Raw genomic sequence first — 20,936 nt, forward strand, 5'->3', positions numbered from 1 at the left:
ATAGAAGGAAGTTCCGTAGCGTCGCTGGCTCTCACTGGTCGCGCCTGTGTTTAGTGATTGCAAAATAATCTGAATCCACCCCTGCCTGGGATGGAGTTTATTACAGTGACAAAAAAGGGGCTGGCTTCTAGAAATTATTTCTTGAGGTAAAAATTTACTGGAAAATATTTTGTCTTGAAATTACTTAAAATGTGATCCAGTTTGATGTAAATTATAAGTTATGCAAAAAATGTGGAATAATAAAGGATTACTCAATTCTAAGTTCAAAAGTACATTTATTTAAAATGTGGGCAAGATATCAATATAAAAGAAAACAGAGTATAAGAAATAAAAATAATCAAAGTACAAAACATTTCAAGTCTTTAACATCCATAATTTAGAGATAGCAAGGTCTTTATTTACACCATTTTATTTCTAGTTGAAGTCCCATTAACAGTTTTGTGAAAACATTTAAAAACCTGGCAAATGAATCATAAAACCTAATGTGGGCTCTTAAAGTCATATAATACAAAACATAATTTATGTTTCCTCAGAATAAAATTGCACATCTTAAAAAGATGCAGTATATTTATTATATCTGTCTTCCTGCTTTACAGTCTGATCCCCCAAGAAAGCAGCTGGAAAACAAGAGCACGTGAAGAAAGCGCGGCAGCTCCTTGCCAGCCAGACAGCTGGCCCCGCACCGCAGGAGTCCACACACGCTGCAGCCTAGACGCCATCAGTTAAACTTATATGTAGGCTTGTTGAGGAAAACAACTTTCAAACACAAGGCAAAAGAAAAACATGAAACCAAGGGTTCCAACATTCATCACCCAGTTTCAGGGACACCCTTGTAGGAATGCCACAGCCTCTTTCTTACCATTCAAACCAATCGCTCTGCTGCACCCCCACATCACAGGACGGCCTCAGCCCTGACACACAGGCTCACTCAGCCCAGGGACATCAGCACCTGTGCCAGCTCCCCAGGGGATCCATCATGCGGCCAGAGCTGAGGCCCAGCAATAGCTGAAGTGTCCTTTAATTAACATGTACACCACACAACCCTCAAAGGCTGACATCCCCAAAGCCCCAACACAAACAGCTGATTCCTACCTATACCTTCAGGAGCAGGTGCCGACCTCTGCAATTCTAAACCATCCGCTTTGGGCAAAATTAAACAAGTTACGGATATGAAAAAAGCCCCCAAGGTAATACTCACAAGTCACCCCTATAACTTTTAAAGCAATTTCTTCTGAAAGCAAATGTAGTATAGAACAGGCTTTCACAAATACAAATATGAATGCCAGAAAAAAGTCTGGAAAAAATGCAAGAGTACATATTGTATAAAAACCAAATGCTTATAGCATATCTGTAAAAATTTAACAGGCCTCTTATCATTCCTATCAGTAGCTTCTGCAATTATTTTCTAATAGATGGCGGTATGGAATACAACAAGCTCTGATATGAATGATAAGAGCGTTTCTGCACCAAGCCTCATTCCAACTAGACAGGCTATTTATGGCTAAACATGACATTGGCTTCTGGGACTGAGGCAGATTTTACTTCTTTTTTTTTTTTTTAAAGACAGAGTTTCACTTGTTGCCCAGGCTATAGTGCAATGGCGTGATACTGGCTCACTGCAACCCCTGCCTCCCGGGTTCAAGTGATTCTACTGCCTTGACAAGTAGCTGTGATTACAGGTGCCCGCCACCATGCCCAGGTAATTTTTTTCTATTTTTAGTAGAGACAGGGTTTCACCATGTTGGCCAGGTTGGTCTTGAACTCCTCATCTCAGGTGATCCGTCTGCCTTGGCCTCCCACTCTGGGATTATAGGCATGAGCCACCACATCCAGCCAAATTTTACTTCTTAACAGTGCTTTTCTCTCAGTAATACCAAGGTCTTCTGTCTACTATTATAACCATAAGCTCTTTAGGGTTAAGAGGAAAATGTTTGATAAATGTAATTAACTGGATGAATGTCAGTGTATTTAAATGTAAATATACTTAAATGCAATTACCTGGATGACACAGGCACACACAAAGAGAAAAACACTCGGCAAGGATGGGTACCATTCTGACCTCTGGGCCTTACTGAAGCAGTACTATCCCAAACACAAAACTCCCCTGCGGAAGAACAGTCCCCTGAGGCTGACACTGCTCAGAGGTGGCAGAGGCTCCCATCCTCACAGAGAGGAGGAGCTCAGCCCTCCAGCCTCATTGCAGGAGCCACAGGGAGAAGTCCTGAGAAAACCCTGACAGACGGCCCTCTGCAATGGGAAACGGAAGTTGAAACAGAATTTTCCCAGAATGACCTGTGAGGCATGTTTTGCTTCACTGATGGGCTGTTCATACATTAAAATAATAATTCAGAGATTTTTTAATAAGGAATTCAAATAACAGATGATGAGCTTTATTTTTTCCTGAATGTCTGAAATAGAAAAAAGTCTAAGCGTGTCATTATTCTAAAGAATGACCTTTGCATTCTCCTGACATGTTGATAAAGTATTCATTCTGCCACTTCTATTTAGAATTTATTTCCCATCCCAAAGTTCCTGAGTACAAAGACTATATACGAACTAAATTTCATTTTGAAAACTACAAACTCAAAAATGAACTGATAAAAAGAAACATGGATTTATTTTTGCAATTATTTTCTATTTTATCTAATTGTCAAATACTTTAATACCTCCATAAACTAGACAGCACAGATCCTTTCTAATTAACATCACCTATTAAAACTGAACTCTCAGCAAGAGAATGTTTTCACTAGCAACTCAAACGAATATTCTGAAGAGAAAAGAATTGTTCACTGCATAAATCACAATAGCAAAGAAAGGAAAAATGGCTTGCAAAACAGGAAAGATACTGCCTTATTAATCTGGGAAATCCATTTCATATCCAACCCATCTACTTTTTATTCTCTTTTGAAAAGGATATGATTCATAGTCCAGCGTTTGTGTGAGTACTCCGGTCAGAACGAACTCTGCATTGTGAACATCTGAACAGGGGGGAAACAGAGACTATTAGAGAGATCCACTGCTGTGTGTGCACACACACTCACATACGTAAGCAGGGAAACATACCTATGCCTCTGGCAAAATATTCTCGGCATAAATGAAGGTCATTTTCACAGGATATTAAAATTATTTCCGACAAACTCTAAGGAAAAGAAAATGAGTTTCTCAGTGACCGAACACTGATTCTGATACGGGGCAATGACGGACTCGCTGGTGGACTCCACTCTACCCACCGAGTTCTGCTTGTGCTCCATGAGTTTCCGGAAAGATGGCTGCTTGGATAACACCTTTCCTCCGGCACACTCTACGATGGCCTTCATAGTGGAAAGACTTGGGCAGATTCCAGGTGTGATGTAAAAATACTTTGCCTAAAATTAAATGAAAATATATGTATTGTGTTCTTAAAATGCTTTAATTTTTAGAGTACATAATTTTCATAGATTCTGCCCTGAGATTTTTGACAAAATTTCTAATTTTATGACATTATGAAGCTACTAGTCTCCTACTAGCACTCAGTCCGAAGTGGGAGAGGAATCCAGCTATGTCAATTTGGAATTGAAGCATTTTCACATGGTAAGTATGCCTGAAGATGATTTCAAGTAACTAGAACTTAAGTCCCTAAAACAAATTGTTTTGTGAATAAGCAATAATCTTGCAAATATTTTTCACAATTTCTATATGATTTTAAATCAGCATTGTATTTCACCACACTTATCTGCCCAGCAACAGCCTCTGGCGTAGCATGCTGCCTGGCTGGTATCCCTTTTCTTTATTTTATCCATATTATTTGAACTCAGAGCAGGAAATGATATTGATGCTTAAGATTTAATTATCTAAAAAGCTTGCTCCTGAGGATACCACAAAATACTATTCTGTCTTAAACTGCAAATCATTTCTAATTCCTGTTGACTCCTTAAGAAGGTTAAAGAACAGATTATCTTTATTGATTTACTTAGTTCTTTGATACAAAAAAAATTCCTAACTGTTCTAACACTTATCTAACATTTAAAAATCTTTAGTTCTGAATTATATCTATGCACACTGAATATTTTCCCAAGTATCTTCTCCTGCTGAATATACATTTATTGACAATAGTATGAAGTAAGCAATGTCCTCTAAAGATTTATTAAAAGCAGAAAAACGAACATGCCTCTTAACAATTATTCAAAAACCTACTCCTTGAACAACTTATTTCTCATAGATGTATTTATTAAATTTGTGTGCTTATTTTTAAACATTATAGTAAAGAACAGTTCTCTAGAGATGTGCTGTGGTTCACAGGAGGAAGACCTCCAGTGGCAATGTCCAAGAAGGAAGCCAAGTGGTAAATGGGATGCAGGGTGAGCCCAGCTCCCCTGGAAGTGCACTTCCCATCAAATCACCTGGTAGTTCCCTTCGGCAGGTCCATGCGTTATGCTTACTTGGACTGATTTACTTTTCCCTTAAAGTGTACCTTAAAGAGTGGAGAAACATGTGCCCGTTTTAAGGATTCTTCCAAGCTGAAAGAGAAAAGTACTTCTGCCTCAGCATCTCGGAGAATGTAGTTCTGCTCATCTGGAAAACAGAACAGCACATAGTCTAAAAGTGTGGACATGTGAAGTGTGGCAGGTGTGACCCACAAAATTCTCGCCCATATTCAGGTATGTAATATTACAGCTACATTTACCTGTACAACCTTCAGATATCTAAATCTCACCATTATATTTCACTTACTTCCCTCTAAAAACAGCCAGACCAAAAAAAGACAGGCAGGTATTTCTTCTCCTAGATCAATGGTAATTAACCATTTGTGGTCATAAACTCTTGAAAAAAATAGGGCTGGGTGTGGTGGCTCATGCCTGTAATTCCAGCACTTTGGGAAGCCGAGGAAGGAAAGCTGCTTGTTGCCAGGAGTTTGAGAACAGCCTGGGCAACATAGTGAGACTTCATCTCTACAGAAAAATTTTAAAATCAGCTTGGCATGGTAGCATGTGCCCATAGTCCCAGCTACTCAGGGGGCTGAAGTGGGAGGATTGCTTGAGTCTGGGAAGTTCGAGTCTGTGGTGAGCCGTCATTGCACCACTGCACTCCAGCCTGGGCAACAAAGTGAGATCCGGTCTCAAAATAATAGTAATAATTTTTTTTAACAACAAAAATGTAAAAAAAGAAAAAAAATTACTGAAAAATATGAACCCTCTTCCCATAGCTGCTCCTCCCCCTCTTTAGCCCCCAACTGTGATTTCAATACACTATTATAGGAAGTTCACAAACTTTCCAAGCCCACAGATCTCAGGTTGAAACCTCCAGTCCTAGAAAGACAAGCTTTAAATAATTCCATCCAAGTGTGTGTGTGTGTGTGCGCACGCGCATATATATTAAAAAATGTTATATATGTTTTATATGTTATATATATGTTATATGTATGTTATACACACACACACAAACTCAAGGACTTGTAGGCCACTGGAGTCATTTGGCTGATAATCAATTGTGAATTTACCAAAATTTAAAGATTCACCAAACATACATTCCTTTCAAGTATATAAAAATATACAGCAATTTATAAAGGATAGTTTTATCAATTTTTAAAGACTTCTGACAATTATTAATAATTGACAGATTTTCAGAGTTTTCATAGCAACATTTTAAGAAATGTGTCAAAAGTTAAAGATCACAAAATGTTTCAATCTTCCTATAAATATGTCTCATATTCAGAAAACCATTTCTTCTCCTCCTCTTCCATTTCCTACCAACCAAACAGCATAATAAGGCAACTCAAACCCAATAATATATACATCAAAAGCAGAAAATAAGGAAAAGTGATTTGGGATTGGCAAACTGGGGCTGCCAAGATGACACATATTTTAGGATTTGTGGGCTATGTATTATTTCTCTTGCATATTCCCCTTCTCTTTTTTAAGCAATATTTTAAAAATGGAAAAACCATTCTCAGTGTATGGACCAGTCTGCTGACTGCTCTGACTACTGGGCAGGAGCAACCACATCATGACAGAAATGCAGGTATCTGTTCACCAATGGTTAGAAATACAAATTCAATCCCTGAGTCAACCAGCGGGTAGAAGGGCTTTTTAGGTGAAAGATAAAAAATGTCTAAAATGTGGAGAAAGAAAAAATGATGAATTAAAAAACGAACAATAAAAGTACTGTCACACATGAGATGGTATATTTGAAGTGTTACTTTCTAGGGGAAAAACGAAGGCTGATATGCCTTCTGAAGAACTTGTGTGAGATCACCAAGTAGTAGTTAATGTTTACGATAGAGAAAATACCACTGAATGTGGTGGCTCACACCTGTAATCCCAGCACTTTGGGAGGCTGAGGCGGGCGGGTCTCTTGAGGTCAGGAGTTCAAGACCAGCCTGGCCAACAGGGTGAAACCCTGTCTCTACTAAAAAATACAAAAAAATTTAATTTAGCCAGGTGTGGTCATGGTGGTCCCAGCTACTAGGGAGGCTGAGGCAGGACAATGGCTTGAACCCGGGAGGCAGAGGTTGCAGTAAGCCAATGGCACTACTCCACTCCAGGGTGACAGACTGGGCGAGACTCTTGTCTTAAAAAGAAAAGAAAGTAACATTGAAAAATAAAATAATACAGCTAAGACGATCCTGTCACAGATGAGACATTGAGATTTTGGTTTTTTCAAACAGGGTTATGTTAACTTAGTAGTAGCAATGTAAAGACTCAACCTGAACATTAAACTTTTTATAGAAGTACAAAAGAAATGAGTATCCTAGAAATTGATTATAATATTGATGTCTCAAATTTTGTTTAAATTACACATCAATATAAAATCCCAAAAAATGCACCCACCAAAACAGGTGTAGAAAAGAGTCCTTTCAACAAATGATGCTGGAACAACTGGACATCCATATGCAATAAAAGGAATCTGGACACAGACTTTACTCTCTTTTAAAAAAAAAACTGACCCAAAAATGGAACATAGACCTAAATGTAAAACGCAAAACTATGAAACTCTTAGAAGACAACACAAGAGAGAATCTAAGGGACCTTGAGTTTGGCAATGACTTTTAGATACAACACCAAAGACACAATCCATGAAAGAAATAATAAGTAACCTGGACCTCACCTATTAGAATGGCCAAAACCCAGAGCACTGACACCAGCACATGCTGAGGAGGATGTGGAGCAACAGGAGCTCCCATTCACTGCCAATGGGAATGCGAAATGGCACGGGCACTTCAGAAGACAGCCCGGTGCTTTCTTACAAAGCTACACATACTCTTACCATATGATCAAGCAATTGCACACCTTGTTGATTTACCAAAAGGAGTTGAAAACGTGTCCACACTAAAACCTGCACATGGATGTTTTAGCAGCTTTACTGATAACTGAGAAAATTTAGAAAGAGCTAAGATGTCCTTGTGTAGGTGAGGGGCTGAACAGACACATTCTGACAATGGAATATTATTTAGTGCTAAAAAGAAATGCACTATCAAGCCATGAAAAGACATGGAGGAAGCTGGGACGTATATTGCTAAGCAAAGGAAGCAAATCTGAAAATCCTATATACTGTATGATTCCCAATATGTAACATTCTGGAAAGGGCAAGACTACAGAAAGAATAAAAGATCTGTGATTGCCAGGGGTCAGCAGGCAGGCAGGAATGAGTGGGTGGGGCACACAGGATTTTTAGGGCGGTGGAACAACTCTATACGACGCTGTAACAGCAAAATCACATCCTTACACGTTTGTCAAAACCCAATGACTGTTCAAGGCCAAGAGTAAGCCCTAATGTAACTATGGACTTTGGGTGACAATGACCCAAATATCAATGCAGCTTCATTAACAGTTAATAAACATTTCACTCTGGTGTGGGATGGTGACTGTAGTGGGGGTGGCAGTGTGTGTGCATGGGTATGGGCGGGGTATATGGGAACCCTGTACTTTCTGTAATTTTGCTGTGAACCTAAAACTGCCCTGAAAATTGTCTGTTTTTTAAAAAGAATAATTATAAACTGGAAAAATTCTCTTAGGAAATCCTAAAATATGGAAGATAAAATATGAAATATGTTTTCTCAATATTAAATGTTTATAACACAGCAAACACTTATTAACAGTGCTATAAAGAAGTAAAAGCTAGTCAACCTAAACTTCCCATCAAATAAGAAACTGTAAACTTTATATACAGATAAAAGAATCAGAATTTCACAAACTGAAACTTGAAAAATTAAGTAAATTGGTCATTCACTAAATTGGCTGCTTGGCAAACTAATTTTCAAAGAATCAGCATGTTCTTGGTTGGAAAAGAAAAAGAATAAGCAAAGTCAGAAAGTAATAATAAAGATCTCTAAGGCTGGGTGTTGCCCAAAAGCAGCAGACAGAGCCAACAGAGGCTGGAACATTACAGACCCGCTTCCCCCCCCAACCCAGGCTGCTGTATGCCATGCTTCCACAGCAGAAGCTAAGAAATTACACTCACTATTTCCATTAACCAATAGACTATCTCCTTCTAAATTTTATAACATTATACGAAATTGGAAACTAAAATGTTTCTAGTCATTGTTTCTACCATGTTTTTCTTCTGCCTCCATTGTTAAGTTTTATGTTTCATTAATATCTTTTTATTTTAGTGTCAAAAAATTTTCAAAATTTCAATTAAAAAATTTTCTAAATACCACTTAATACATGCGAGCCTCATTATTTACAGATTCCGTATTTGCCAATTTTCCTCCCCTCTGAAATTTATGAACCCACAATCAGTGTCTGTGGCACTTCAGTGGCCGTTTGTGGACATACGTGGACTGGAAAAGAATCAGTTATCCACATGAACGTTCCTAGCCAGGAGGAACAAGGCCATGCCTTGCCTTCCTGTTCCAGCTGAAATGGTGAATAAGCATCCTCTTTGTGATCTATTTAGGGCTACTGTTTTCCAATCTGTGTGCTTTATATGTTGGTGATTTTGCTGTTGAAAATGTCCCCAGCCCTAAGTGCAAGAAGGCTGTGATGTGCCTTATGGAGAAAACACGTGTGTTAGGGAAGCTTCATGCAGGCATGAGCTACAGTGCTGCTGATCATGAGTTGAACATCAATGAATTAACAATATACATTGAATAAGGTGTCTTTAAACAGAAACACACATAAAACAAGGTTATGTATGAATGGCTGATGAAAATGTAGTGAACAGAGGCTCTCAGAAACCTAACCCCGTGTTTACTCAGAGGCTACAGGAGAGCATTCACTAACTCAGTGTCTGTGCAACTTTATAGAGCATAACTACCTGAGTGACAAGAATTGGCTGAATATCATACTTGAGGATTTAGTCTTTTCTTCAGATTAATGATTTATTCTTTCCTGTGTCTTACTGCCTTAGATACAGTATCATAAAATTTTAACTTTAGTTCTAGTTTTGCTATAAACAGCAATCTTAAGTATCTTTATTTTTCTAGGTTTTCTCATCTGTAAAATCAGACTACATGAACTTTAAGATATTACACTTCTAATTTATTTTCATAAACATGAATTATATTTAAAATCTGTGGCTAAAAATGTGACATGAATCTAAAATATTTCAAATTTAAAAGACGGATTTAATGATGACTTGTGTCTGTTAAGTGATAAACAAGGTGAGTTTAGCCACAAGAGCGTAACGGGACCTAGTAGCACCCCTGCAGGCCTTGCTTGCTCCACAGTCACACGCCTTGCTCTTCCCTTTGGCGGCTCTATCTTTCTGCTTAAGGGGTCGGGGGCGAGGGAGACATAGGTGAGAAAGTGTGATAACACGTCAATACAGGGCAAACACTGGCACAGAAAAATGAGCATGTGGATGCTCTAAATCAGGAGCTGGTAATCAATATAACTGCTACACGATGGAGTAGCCAGGGAGTTCAGTTTTAGTGCCAGCGTGGTTGGGGCAGAAAGACCAAATGAGAAAAAAGACAGAATTCGGTGAAGCTTGTCATGGGGCATGTGCCTCTGAACTGCTCAACCCAGACAGGGCCCAGGGGAGGATGGAGGACACAGCTGGGGAAGCTGAGAGGTGCCTGGCTTAGATGATGCACTGGAAACACCAACTCCGCAGACACAGGGTGACACCACTGCTATGCAGGACAGTAAGGGCACACAGCTCCCCTGGCTATATAGCCTCCATGAAGAAAAAAATCGCTTAGAATTTATACTTATTTTATACCTAGCAAGATTCTAAAAACATTTAGGTGTATATCAACCTAAGAAAAAACTATCTTTTACATATCATCTCTAAATGTGACTGTTAGTAAAAGAATTTCTCTTTTGGGGCTCTGAACAATGGAAGATGGGCAAGAGGACACAGATGTCTTTCCCTCCTTATATAAACTGATATTCAAACTGTATTTGAGCAGGACATTTACATACACCTGCTCTCTTTCCACATAAAGAAAGAAATTATACTTCCCTGCACTTTGAAAAATCTCATTTTACAGCCAGATTTCCAAACAAAATATACTAACAAGAAAATAAAAAGAGGGACACAGAGCTTGTTTCCCCCCTAATATTGTCCAATTTACCAAAACTTTTATACTTAGGGTAAAATGCAAAGACACCAATCAAAGAAATCACTGGGGATACAAAATAAATGTATAAATTTAAATGAATAACTATCAGAGTTAAAAAAATAAATATTTGTTGGGATGAAAGAGATGAATTCAAGGAAAAAAAAGTTTATTTGGCATTAAAAACAAAGTTACTGCTGCTGCTCCTTACCAATGAACTTCTGACACCTGAAGCATTCTTCCAGCCACTCTGGCGTCACTATGTGCTTCACGACAGAAATTGCCGTCAGGAACTTCACAGTGCGAGTCACTTTGCTGGCAACGAGATGCGTGCACTTCTGTGCAGACTCTGCAACCTCCCCACCGAGAATATAGAGCTTCTAAAGGTCACAAGCACAGGTCAGAAATGAAAAAGTTCAGCATCCATAGAGCCACACTGACAGAGAGTAACACAGAGGAATACCTATCTAAAGACAAGGTTTATGACTGTAATTCTCAGCCACAGAAAACAGTGTGACAGGTAAGACAAAACCTATAACTACAGGAGAAAAATAAAAAGGAGAATTTATCATTTACATTTCTGTAGTTTAAATCCACACAAATCAAGATTAAAATATGAATTCTCCATCAAACATCAATAACATATCTCCATGAATAAATTAAATGACATGAGAATGATGCAGCTCACTTCACAATGGAGAGTAAACAGCCAAGACTTGCTAGGCTGAAACTGGTGTTAATGAGGAACATTTACCTGCTATCTTCGTTTTCTGAAATGATGGCATAAAAACTGGCTAAGACTTGAGCATATAAAAAAGCGACCTCCTAATAACTATCCTCACATTTTCAAGGCGGAGAAATTAATTTGTTCTAAATGTATAATAGTAGCATTTATAATTGTTTATTTTCCTTAAAAAGGAAACCAGGAGTGAAATGTATGAATCCACCATAATACAGGTCAACTTACACTCTTAACCATCCTTTCCCTTACCAAAACAAAACAAAATCCCATCATCCTTTGGGTTGTTATTTCAAAAAGTATATTTAAAACCTGTGCCCATTTATCATCTAAACAAATACACAAACTCCCTTTGGCCTCACTCTACCCAAGAAAACTAGTCTTGGGTAGACTGTGTTTCAATCAGAGAACTTGAAAAGACAGTTTTCCTTCATGCTGGATGTCTTTATGAATACGACACAGAAGGAGACTTGCAAATGTTCATGTGACTATTAACATGGTTCTCGGCCTACGCTAACAAGAAAGCAAGTATCTAAGTATGAAATAATAGCACAGAACATGGCAGGAAGCCACTAAACATTTACCTAGTTGTTACTATAAATACTACTAAAAATACTTCATAAATATGCACCATAAAGACTGCTATAACAAGATATTCCTGACTATCTAAACTATGTAAGTTAATAAACTGCTGATCTGAAGTAAATATATACAAAAAGGAACACTGCCAAAAATCCCTGTAGGAAGTAGATGAAATTTCACCTTAATATACTGTTGAACCTGGACAGGCTCGAATCCAGTGAAAAGCACAAAAGGGGTCAATTCCGGAGTTAGCTTTTTAGTGGGAGGTGGTATGTCTTCAATTCTGTGGAAGAAATACACATAAAATAGTGGTGATTTCATATTTACTTACAATGAAAATTTTCTTTAGAAAACAAGGGATTTCAATAGTTTAACAAGTTTTAACTGCACGTGGTTTTTATTATTAAAGGAAAAATACAATGAGCTATCTGTCCTTCCTTTCTTTCCACCATTTCCATAAAGTCACCTTCCAAAAAAGACTACCTCCGAAGCTTCCAAGGGAGGCATCCAATTCACTTTTGGTTAAGATCAATACTTCCTTCTTCATCAATCCCCTCCTGATTAATTTTTTTAATTGGCTTTCAGAAGAAAGCAAAGTTGCTTCTAAACATCACTGATTTTGCTAGCTTTATACTTCATTTTTTTCCATCAAGTTTTTAAGATAACCTTGTGTGACTCAGGCCACTCCTTGTTTGCACATTCACCATCACTACAAGTCAGCCGAGTATTGCTAGAGCTTCCAGTGTTCTTTTACATTCTAGCCCTCTTCAACCACAAATTATGAAAATGTGACTCTGCTCAAGCACACATTTTAAATTAAACCTTTTTGTTTTTTACATAACCCTTAAATTTTTTAGATCTTTTTTTCAGCTTATTATTTTCTGAGACAGTCCAATAAAAATTTATTTTAAAATTTATTTGTGGCAATTTGATGACAGCCTTAAAAAATGTCACATAATTAGGATTTTATTACAAAAGTCAACAGTTCAGTTTGTGTTTTGGAAGTGGTGAATGAAAGGAGGGAAAGAGGAGGAGCAGGAAAGAAAAGATGAGGAAACTGGTAACTGCAAAAAACAATTCAAGCAGTTATATTTCACCACGCACAGTCTGGAAAGAAGAGTTTTCTAGAATCAAGGAAGAAAATAAAAGCTCTGTTGGTTTGCTCCTGCATTTGCTATGCCTTACTAAGTAAATGATTGGCAGGACATCATTATTGACTCTTGCTGGCCGACATGACACTAAAATGATATGCATCTCAATTTACATACTCCAAGCCAAAACCCAACATGCCATGTGCACTGCACATGTCCTTCCAAAGGCTTTGGGTCTGGATCCTCCTTCCCACCATGGCCAGCACTGCTCTGTCCTCATCGAGAACTGGCACATCCAAGGAGCATACCCAAGATGATGCCACAGCCTACACGCTCTCTCAGCACCTAGAGCATGTTCTTCAGCCATGCCCAGGAGGCCTGGGGCTCTGTGGTGTACCTTTGAGCTGGGCTCTAGACCTCCCACCCGATATCCACCACTGTAGCTTCTGTTTTACATGGCAGAGATGGGCTTCTTATAATATGTCGCTTAAAGAAAAAGACTGAATTTTTAAAAAATAAAAAATATACTGGCCTATGTCATTAAAATGAAATAAAGTTGTAAAGCAAAAAGCAAACTCTTTCAAATTCTATTTACTGCAAAACATTTTAGAAATGTTCCTCAATTGCCACCGATTTTCCAAAGCAGACCTGTGAAAGCCAGCAATACAATATTTAAGGTTGTTACTCATACCTGGCTCTTTTGGAAGAAGGCTGGACATTAGCTACTTCATTCTGTTTCAGTTTGGGAGGTAGTCGTACACTCTGCAATTAAAATATTGTCGACTTTAGTTCAATCCATCTACTAAGTAATACAGTAGCTTCCAAAAGATTTATGTGTCGAATAATCAAACTACTTAAACATATACAAGAATCATGTTCTTCTTCACCACATCAGAACTAGTCTTCACCTCAAAAGATCACTAGGACAATGTAAGCCGGGAGAAGAAGCTAATATTCCAGAGTGAACCTCTGTATCATTTTCGGTTTTTGTTTTTTTCTTTCCCTCTTTATTCAGAATCCTTTCGGTACCTTAAAGTATCTTTGTTCCTTTTTTTCCTCCATGTTACATACATGCAGCCCTCAACCTTGAACTTCTCAGAATGGTTTTTATTTCAAATATTTTGTCCTGTGTCCCAATTTAGAATGTGGAAAACATGACTGAAATTACACCTCTGCCCTAAGACTATTCCTAAAAGAGAAATTTCACCTATGAGATTTCACAAAAGATGTTACACGACAATCAGATCAACACTGCTTCCTACCAACAGCCAGACAAGGTACCAAAACCTACACTCTGCCTCAGCAACATGGTCACATCCACTAGGACCAGCTCCAGTCCCTGAGCTGGAGCAGAAGCCATGCTAAGCACAAAGAGAGCAGGCAGGAGATGGGATTCCCTTGTGGGGTCCCCACCAGTCAGCATCACCATTCTACCCTATTCCTCGTTCACTCCTCCTTCATAGTTTCAACTCAGAGGTTCTTTGACTTGTGTGGACTAACCATGTCTTTCCCAGATGTTTTATTACTTGAAGGAATTGCTCTCAATCTTATTAATTTACTTTAACTAAACTTATTTTTTCTAAATATTGCTGCCGTATCTAGACAACCAAAATAAATATATCTATAGAAAGCATTCAAAATCTATTAGCCCTGTCATACACAGAGAATCAAGCTTTATAATAATTTGCAGGAAAGTTTATTACACTTTTTCTTATTATAGCCTTAATAAGAAAACAATTTCTCAACTCTCTATTTCCAAAGATCGCATTTCAGTCTCCAAATTGTCATTCATTGGTACCAAGAGTAGAAACAAATGGTGGGATAGGCAAAAAGGGTAAACTGGGCCTCTTTGTCTCTACTAAGATTTTTAGCTTTTAATTACTAAAAGCCACGAGAGAAGCTGACATCTGAAGCCCCTGACAACTTCAGAATATAAGCCATATAGTTTGGGAGGAAAACTCTGATGACCACTTTCTCAGTGTGAGCTTAAAAGCCACCATAAAATTCCTTTCAGCTAAATGAACTGGGAGAATATTTGCTTTTGCTGATGTGTCAAAACTGGTCATGTCTTTAAAATTAAAATCATAACTACTAGTTTAAGCTAGGAAAAAAAATACATCTATGATCACATTATCATCAGCAAGAAGAAAACAAGACTGTGGCTTGGGGGGCTTCCTCAGAGACTCGGGATGATTATCAGCAGCTTCCAGATGAGATCTGAAAAACGAGTAAGTCAGCAGATAAATAACCAGAAACACAGGCTTGGGTGTTAGCTGCTAATCCTCATGACACTATTCTCCTCAGCTAGTTGTTCAAGTGGCACAAACCCTAAATTACCTCCATATACAATAGAAATGTGGTGAAAACTTGGTGGGTCCATGACATGGAAATCCATTTTTCAAAACAAAGGTTAGTATATAACAACATGAACATAAACCAAAGTCTTAAAATTACACTACTATTGGCCAACAGTAAAAAAATCTGCTATTCTCAAAGTGCTGATGTTCAGCCAAACAGTGGGAAGTCACAGCAGACAAAGTCTAAAGTGAAAAATTATTGAAGTGGTCCCGTCTGCTATAACTTAGGAAATACGAATGTGGGGAAAAGAGAAAAACCAACTGATTTTCCACTCATCACACTTGACAGATGAGAGAGAATGCAGAAAGCACCTCTCTGTCTTGTAACTAACAACCAATGGCCCTCACACTTCAAGAATGGCCTATCCTGAAAAGCAGAGACCTCAAGCACTGTGATGTGACTCCCAACTCAGGACACTATGAAAACATTTCCCCCTCATCACGAGACCCGGGACTCCTTAAGTTCTAATCTGTAGCCCCAAGTAGGTTACACATCCATTGCTTCCAATGGTTCTTAAAGTTCTTGCCTTTCTAACTCTACGAAAAACAAGACATCACCTTTGATTTTACTGTTCTCTATGAGCAATCACACAGCTCTCTGAAGCAAATGAGCCCCTCACATGTATATATAAAAATAATGACAAATCACATCCTAACAAGAGAAAAATCAGTCCTAGGATTTACTGGAGTAGATAATTCATTTGTTATCATGTTGACAAATTACTAATTTTTAATTTATTATAAATACATCCCTACTGCATTTTAATAATACAGTAATAGCCAAAGTAAGGTTATTAATTTGACATACCATCAACAACTCTGCAGACACTTTTAAGGGAACTCTCCAAGCATCTAAAGAGAGAAACATATTATTTTTTATGATGGATACACTGTTCAAATAAAAAGGCCTTTTTGTAAAAGTCTTCCCTGATAATCCTCAACAGACAGGTGGCTTAGCTGACAATACTTAGTAAGGATAAATGTTTACGTACTATAATGAAGTTTTAAAGAAAGCTTTCCAGGCAAGGTGAGGGAATGCTGCTGCGTTCGTTTCACATGCTGTCGGGATGAAGTAGCACTAAGACCACTGGCAGCAAACAATAAAGCAAATGCCGTGTCTAAACCCACGGCATTCACCCTCCTACTGCTGGTCTGGTTGTCTGGGTAGACATTTCTAGGCCTGTGTCCAAGTCTGGGTTTCACATAGTCTGGCCTCTAGCAGGCACAAACCTTCTTGCCTATCACAGGAGCCATGATGGTATTCAAGATGTAACACCAAGTCAGTCAAAGCTCAACAGTGACAAAGAGGACAGACGTCAATTCTAGGAAAGCAGGGAATGTTCTGTAGGGTAGGGAGCAATTTGGACAAAAGATTTACTGGCCTGAGAGGCAAGACTATCAAAAAGCTTTCAAGCGCTCCTTCCATCTCTAAGAGTTCATCAAAAGCAAACAAAAATACTAAACCACGGCATATGCCTGTAGTCCCATCTACTTGGGAGGGTGAGGTGGGGAAATCACCCAAGCCCAGGAGATTGACGCTGCAGTGAGCCATGATCACACCAGTGCACTCCAACCTGGGTGACGAAGCGAGACCCTGTCTCAAAAAAACAAAAACAAAAACAAACAAACAAAAATCCTGGGCAAAGTGGGGAGAAGGAAGAAAGAGTATAGAAAGGAAATTGGAAATGAGTCAAAAACTGATTAGAAAGCTCAAGCCAGGCCTGGTAATTAGTATGAATAAAAAGATGGCAGAAGTAATGCTAATGATTTAATTTAAGTAAGATTTGCAGCATGTAGAATTTCACTTACCTAAAAGATTTAAAACTAAATGCTGGGTAGGGGCAAATGGATCCTGCAGACTGAACGCCGTGTAGCGACTATACTGAATCTGCCTCAGTGCCTCAAAGTTTCCCAGAAGAATGTCGCCAAGCCACTGGGCGTTGACACAGGGTATCCTCCACTCTTTGGCTTTTTCATACTTTAAACCAGTTGGTCTTTTTATTTTTTGAGGAGAAAACATATTTATTAAATGTTAGAGATGTCAACTGTCCAAATGTACATTTATTTCCAACAAAAGGCAATAAAAAATTTCTAAGTGGGAGGCATATCCTAGCAAAGTTGAGGGTGACCCTGAATGAGAATGAAATACACACCTCAAGGCTCACACAGAATTACAAAACCTCCCAGGAGTCTTACTTCTACCCTATTCCTGTTTTGTTAATTCAAATTTCATTAATTCAAATGTTTTCTAGGTATTTCTACTAACATTACTATATCATTGTCATACTTTGTTTAACAGACTTTGATTTCCACAAGTTTCTACCACAAAACAGTGACACACTAAAAAATGCACAACTATTGAAATAGCCACTATATTGTGTGTAAATTTATGATTAAAAACGGTTTCAAAAGTTTGCTTACTCTTTACAGATGAGGACTGTGTTGCTGCGGCATAGGTAACCCGTATATTTGGCGCCCGCCAAATAAGCCATTAATTTTAGGTCATCTCTGTCACTATCAACAAATCCAGTCACAGAAATAATCTAAGAAAAAAAAAGAGAGAGAGAAAATAAGATAAACACAAAATAAACAAAAAAACAAAACCAAGTACTATTTCTTCTACTTCTTAGTTGATATATATTTTTTCACTATTTTTTTGGCATTATGGAACACATTTGGTAATACCATTTCTAAAACTTTCAAGACCAGAACTGTATTAATGGTCAAAAGTTTACACACACAGCCCTCACGGGGAAGAAGAAAAAGAATGAACATGAGATGCCTTGTTTACGTTACTGCAACACTGCTCAGACGATCCCAACAGTTACGTTATAAAGCACGTAACCACGAGCCAGCTCCTCCTTCTCCTCACTGACCCCAACGCTGAGATCATTTGGGTGGGAGGACCCACAACTATTGATTAGTTCTACCCACTAGGGGCTGCCTTTGGTACAAGACATCTGATTTATTTTTGGATTTTAAATAGTGTCAAAGACTGGAGAATCCATTAAATATCTACTATGTGCAGAAAGCTGTGACTGTTACAAGGAACTAAAAGAAAGCAAGCTATTTCTTATGAGCAGGCACTTATAAAACGGGCAAAAGTACACAGAGAAGCTCTGACTCGGAAGCCAACGCGGGAGCCTCAGGTAAGTGCTAGCAAGTGATTATTCGCCAAAGTCGAAGGATGATTGAACAAATGGAAAGCAAGGACTCTATCTTACATGCTGTGAACACGGCTTTCCTCCTGGTGGGAAGGCCACTGGGAAGTGAAGGGCTCGGTGCGGTGGTAGCATTTTCTTCTTCTTTAAGACTGTGTTTAACCAGTGTGCAGTGATACATCTCTTTCTTTCTCTTATTGCCTATCAAACATAAAATTATAGATGTGTTGTTTTTGTTTTTCTGTTGCAGGTTAAAGAAAATTCTCAGGTTGTATAACTACAATGCCCTTTTCATTGGAAGCCCCATCAAAGAATTTCATGACATCTAGCACTTGATTGAAGTAACAAATTAAAACCATGTAGCTGGTTATTTGAAATACAACCTAAAAATGTTATTATCCATCTGCAAACAATAGTCTACAACTGAGGACAAAAGCAACAAATTCTACAACAACCTTAAAAATAACGTTAATGATGACTGAAATAACACGTATGACCACCAAAGTTATAAGTGCCCTGTAAGAACACAGAGGGCCCCACATAAGAAAAAATACAAAAAATTATCCACCTAAGATGAACCACAGGGAAACAAAAAAAATCTCAGAAGTATTTCCACATTTTTACTGGAAAAGCAGATCCTGTGAATGGCTATCCTCTTTAAGAGGGGTGTCTTGGAGGTCATTTGTCACATATATATAATCTGTCTACAATAAGCATTTTTTGAAAAGAAATGAAACTTCAGAGAGCACAGGAAGGTAATATCGAGGAGAAAGCCTACACCCCGGCAGTTTTAGAAAAGCTCTGTAAGGGACCTGTCTTTGCACGCTTATGTGCGAGTCACACACCAGTACGGAATCCTGCCTCCCTTCACTGTGCAGAGAGCAGCTGGAATGGTGACTGCAGGGAGCGTCCGCCCTTTCTTTTCTTTCTTTCTTTTTTTTTTTTTTGAGACGGAGTCTCGCTCTGTCGCTCAGGTTGGAGTGCAGAGGTGAAATCTCGGCTCACTGCAACCTCTGCCTCCCGGGTTCACGCCATTGTCCTGCCTCAGCCTCCTGAGTAGTTGGGATTAGAGGTGCACACCACCATGCTCGGCTAATTTTTGTATTTTCAGTAGAGGCGGGATTTCACCATGTTGGTCAGGCTGGTCTCAAACTCCTGACCTGGTGATCTGCTCACCTCGGCCTCCTGTCCGCCCTTTCTTACCACCCCCTAGGAACATCCCTTTCTTTCTCCATCGCTCAAAGACAACGGTGCCCACAAAAGGTATCAATCCCACCAAAGAACTGATCACGGGAGGAAGCAATTTTCCTATCTTCAGAGGTAGAAAAAAGACCTTTCCAAAAATAACAATCAATCACCAGCAATAAAGACTGCATATAAAAAAAAGCCAGACCTTGCTCCTTGTCGCCGCTAAGGTTATTTTCCTTACCTGTGCATACACGCTGCTGACTTGACTCTCACAGAGAAGGTGCGTACATCGACTTGTGAACGTGGGGTCAACAGTGCCACCGTGTGCCTGGATTATCTACACACAAAGACCCGACCAACGCGGTCATCAATTTCGATCACTCAGAATAGAGGAGAATTCCAATTCCAAATAAGGCAGCTATTAAAAGACTCTGTCATATATTTATATCATGTATTTCCCCAAAGTATTAAGGACATGTAACAGTTCTATTTACAGACTTTTCTACCCAGCACCATACAATGAAAATGAACTCCAGTACTCCAAATTTAATCTGAATTTCCAGGAAACAAGAGAAGAACAATGGAATGCACTCCAGGGTCTCTCAAGCTCAGCCTAACTGCCACCCTAGACCAGGGGGTTCTGGGAAGTGGGGGCTGTCCTGTACAGAGGAGGATGTTTGGCAGTGTCCCCAACTTCTACCCCCCCATGCCAGCAGCAGCCCCCTAGCTGCGACTACTAAAGATCTTCAGATACTGCCAAAGGTCTGTGGTGGGCAGATCCACCTCCCTCAAAAAGGGAAATAAAACGCAAATCAGAATGAAATTAGTAAATCCCAACAGGTTCTTCTCAAAACAGATCTGGTTTTCTGGGGGGAGGAACTGCTCTGCATCCGGGCTGTGACGGCTGCACGACCCCGGGCATTCTTCAGAACTCAAAATATTGTACACGGAAAAAGGAGAATTTGACGGCCTATTGGGTGAAACATAAACCTTAAAAAGACCTGCCCCCTAAAAAAACCGATTGCTTCACTTCCTACTTTTAAGATGTGAATGTTTATTTTTCCTCTGGCTAAGCATAAATATAGTTTAATGAGGCACAGGACAGAACCACAGGTTCCTCGCCAATCCCTGCTTTTCACTCCCCGGAAGCACGTGCAGCACTTGAAGCTGTTTCCTCCAGCAAGTATGAATGTATTCGAACTAACACTTTACGTTAGTTCCTTTTCTCTAGTTTACATGACCATCTACAGACCTCCTACAGTGGACACCCTCCCCCACCATAACACACACTCTTTAAGCCTTCCTGATTTGGTTATATCCAGACTCTTGTTTAGA

At 38.9% G+C, this 20,936-nt stretch overlaps 1 protein-coding gene across 2 annotated transcripts in view; it reads right to left on the reverse strand.

The window, feature by feature from the left end:
* Positions 1 to 258: 258 nt before the first annotated feature.
* Positions 259 to 20,936, reverse strand: part of PAXIP1 (PAX interacting protein 1) — a 60,318-nt gene continuing 39,640 nt past the window's right edge. For both annotated transcript variants that reach the window (XM_023225347.3, XM_023225346.3), the window contains exons 9-21: positions 19,843 to 19,938; positions 18,477 to 18,614; positions 17,674 to 17,795; positions 17,062 to 17,246; positions 16,061 to 16,104; positions 13,587 to 13,657; positions 11,985 to 12,087; positions 10,695 to 10,863; positions 4,451 to 4,551; positions 3,231 to 3,365; positions 3,064 to 3,139; positions 2,918 to 2,978; positions 259 to 734 (exon numbers count right to left, since the gene is read on the reverse strand). In XM_023225347.3, the coding sequence (XP_023081115.2) occupies positions 719 to 734; positions 2,918 to 2,978; positions 3,064 to 3,139; positions 3,231 to 3,365; positions 4,451 to 4,551; positions 10,695 to 10,863; positions 11,985 to 12,087; positions 13,587 to 13,657; positions 16,061 to 16,104; positions 17,062 to 17,246; positions 17,674 to 17,795; positions 18,477 to 18,614; positions 19,843 to 19,938 (1,317 nt within the window). In that variant the 3' untranslated portion in view covers positions 259 to 718. The remainder of the gene's footprint in view (positions 735 to 2,917; positions 2,979 to 3,063; positions 3,140 to 3,230; positions 3,366 to 4,450; positions 4,552 to 10,694; positions 10,864 to 11,984; positions 12,088 to 13,586; positions 13,658 to 16,060; positions 16,105 to 17,061; positions 17,247 to 17,673; positions 17,796 to 18,476; positions 18,615 to 19,842; positions 19,939 to 20,936) is intronic.

The sequence above is a fragment of the Piliocolobus tephrosceles genome, chromosome 8 (genome assembly GCF_002776525.5).
Source record: "Piliocolobus tephrosceles isolate RC106 chromosome 8, ASM277652v3, whole genome shotgun sequence".
Taxonomy (NCBI): Eukaryota; Metazoa; Chordata; class Mammalia; order Primates; family Cercopithecidae; genus Piliocolobus; species Piliocolobus tephrosceles.